The sequence below is a fragment of the Phaethon lepturus genome, unplaced genomic scaffold (assembly GCF_000687285.1).
Source record: "Phaethon lepturus isolate BGI_N335 unplaced genomic scaffold, ASM68728v1 scaffold2683, whole genome shotgun sequence".
Taxonomy (NCBI): Eukaryota; Metazoa; Chordata; class Aves; order Phaethontiformes; family Phaethontidae; genus Phaethon; species Phaethon lepturus.
Window position 1 is genome coordinate 120,001 of NW_010531044.1, and position 3,197 is coordinate 123,197.

A 3,197-nucleotide genomic window follows, 5' to 3' on the forward strand; every position below is an offset into this window, starting at 1 on the left:
TTTGATGAAGGACACATCTTCATTTCTTAAAAGTTTTGTCCATGTGTTGACAGCGTGTGAAATCACTCATTTATCTTCTGCACCACAGCAGCAACATGGCAGCTAAGCCCTGATTTGTACATGGGGCTCATACATAAAAATTGCCCCGCTGAGGTGCAGCCCCCAGTACAAAGGAGTGGTGCTGTGAAACCAAGTGGTGTTCCCCACAGCGGGGAGCTGGATCCGTTCTGCAAATACAGAGCGCATGAAGCAGAGAAAGCATGAAGCAAACAAAAACAGTTTCCTCTTCTGTCTACCGAGGTTGTCTGAAGTTAATCCATCCCTTAGGAAGGTCTGAATGGATTAGGAGCTCTTGGCTTGCTAAAAATTAGAGGAAACATCAGTACACCTTTCTTTTATTTATATGGGGAAAGCATTGCCTGCTGATGGTACTGCCATTACTTTCATCTTTTCATGAGTCACTTTTGATATAAGCAGTTGTAAAGCCAGGGAGGATCTGTATTCATGTATTACAATGCAAGATAGGTAAGGACAATAAAAATTCATTTCCTATTCAAAGATGTGAAGTGACCTGTTTGCAACTCATTTGCAGTGTTAATGAATTAGATCAAGTTGCTAATAAGAAAATCCCACGTGCAGTTTCGATTTTCCCATTTCCCACTAAAATACCTCATGTCATTATTTTCCACTGCTACTTTCTCTTTGGAAAAAAAAAATTATTAAAACAGAGTGCAAAAAGAGTGGAAGTAGATGTTACAAGCAGACCATACACTGTGGGTATTGCAAGAGGCAAATCCATAGCTTGATTTTAGGGTTTTTAAGTACTAGTTAGAATACAAATTTAATTCTGCTTTCCACTGCAGAGCTGCTTTGTATTGTCTTGCTCTGTTAACAGCCCTGTTTAACTCAGCTGCTTTCTGCAGCTTCCTGCCCCTTTCCTCAGATTTCTTAAGAATCATACTTTGGGACATGATAAAATCAGTCCTATTCAGGTAATTTGTGAAAACATTTTGTTAGAGGAATTGTGAAGCTTGAATTCAGTAAAAAGTGTTCTGGTGCAGCATCTTGCTCAGGAGCTTTAAAAAGAGAGCAGCTGATGTTTTTTACAAGCTATGCTGCTAGGGTCAGAGGAAAAGAAGGGAAATTACATAAGCTCTCTGATCACACATCAATGTGATGTGTAATGAGTTACAAAACCGTAGTAAAAAGATTACTGCAGCCCTTGAGGCAGTGACAGAATAGTTTCTAGAGGGGATGCGTCTGAAAGAAACAAAAATAAAATTAAATAATAGAGAAAAGGAGTCATGTCTTTGCTAAAGCATGACTTATGCTAATTAGGGGAAACTTTCATTACCAGTTCTATAGGGGCATTCATTACCCTCTGTTGAGGCATCTTTATCATTCCTCTGAAAATAATGTCAATCAGCACTGAAGACTGTAGGGGACTTAAGCTACTTTATGCAGCAAAACATTCAGAATTTTGGCTGTCGTAGCCAAGCGAAGAGTAACTTATGTTGCTGCTAAGTTACACTGCATGTTTAGATGGCAAAGCACCCTTAACTGCCGCGGGATAGCTTCGCAGACATTCAGCTGGTGGATACATTCATGTCTTTCTGGTTTCCAGTCTCCCAATTCCTTCTCTGTCTGGAGGGTCCTACTGTTTGGTGTTTCTCTGACAGAAAAGCAAATTGTTGCTAAGACCTTGAAAGGAGAAGGCATCTCCTAAAACCATCTCCCAAACTCTCCAAGTAAAACTGTAATTTAGAATTTAAATTGCAGTAATTTAGAAATTAAAATTGAAATTAATTTAATAGTAATTAGAACTGTAATTTAGAAATTAAATTGGAGGTGGTGTGTTTAGGGTTCTTTTGCTTTTGCTTTTTGACTGTATCAGTTCCTTTATAGAAAAATTAAATTTTAATTTTCTGGTTGGAGATCATAATGGAGTCGGTACAATCAAACTGTCATTTACTGTTTTGCATTAGAGGCTGCTGAATAGTAGGAAAACTAATTCAATAAATACCGATGCCAGAAGATCATAGTAGTGCTCATATAGTAGTGCCCATGCCAGTAAACTGGAATGAGGATTTTGTGCCAGTCATATCCTTTTGACATTGATTCAGGAAAGATTAAAACCTACTGAATTCATTAGCAATTTCCTTACTGATTCCTATAAAGATAAGCAATGAAATGCTATCCATCTCTACTAGCAAACTATAGGGAAAAGTGACATTCAGAGCATAGACCAAACTCAGGAGAGTTTTAATAACAATTATTTGTAGGGTTCTTTTTTAAAGCAGATATACATTATACAATCAAATAGCGCACACACGTGCAGGTATACATTTCTGAAATTCTGTATATTATACATGCGATTGTGTGTACTGAGTGACTGGTGGCTATGCAACAGTTGGATATGATCAAAAGGGATGAAAACACCAAATTTTGGAAAAAGAGTTCCTCTGAAACAATTATAACACTATAGATCTGTTTTTGTAAAATATGTGCACGTGCTTATGATTACTCATGCAAGAAGGGAAAGGGAAGTACTTGTGAGCGAAGCTAAGTATGTGGACACTTCCATTACGGAAACTAAATGTAAAAATAAAGCGTGGAAGATATTACCTGTAGCAGTTATTATTATAGTTGTTGTAACTTCCCAGGGCTGTCAAGCACCCCAAGCAGATCGCGTAAGAGAAAAATATCTGTGTACCGGCATCCACCCACACCTGAAGACAAAAAAAATGGAGTGGTTATGGTTAAAAAAGGTCCAGAAGGAATCACCTTTATGTATATATTGACTGCAAATTTGCAGAGGCAACTGTACAGGGTAATAGTGTCTGGCAAACCTTTTATGAGTCACAAGCTTAAAAAAAAAATGCTGTGAGTTAAATGCCCCTCTCCTTCCCAGTGGTATAAACAAGGAGTAACTCAGCTGGTCTTTACAGGTTCAGCCGAATCTAAGTAGAAAGAGAGAGAGGATTTCTGGAGAAGAACCTCACCCAGTATAAATTCTTTAATGGCTTTGTTAACACTATAAGGTGTTAGTAATTGCAACCTAAATAGAATCACCTGCATTTATCTCATTCTCATTTGATAATTATTTATTTAAATTTAAAAATTTAGTGTGAAAAAATCCTTTGAAGACAAAATATGCCATTCATAGATAATATACAAATTAAGCTGGGGAAAGATAA

At 37.3% G+C, this 3,197-nt stretch overlaps 1 protein-coding gene across 1 annotated transcript in view; it reads right to left on the minus strand.

The window, feature by feature from the left end:
• The window catches only part of LOC104618741 (sodium- and chloride-dependent GABA transporter 3), a gene marked incomplete at its 5' end in the record, with an annotated part of 21,166 nt that extends 18,437 nt beyond the window's left edge, over positions 1-2,729 (minus strand). Inside the window, one exon of the mRNA XM_010284417.1 lies at positions 2,626-2,729. Coding sequence (XP_010282719.1) covers positions 2,626-2,729 — 104 coding nt within the window. The remainder of the gene's footprint in view (positions 1-2,625) is intronic.
• Between the last annotated feature and the right edge of the window lie 468 nt (positions 2,730-3,197).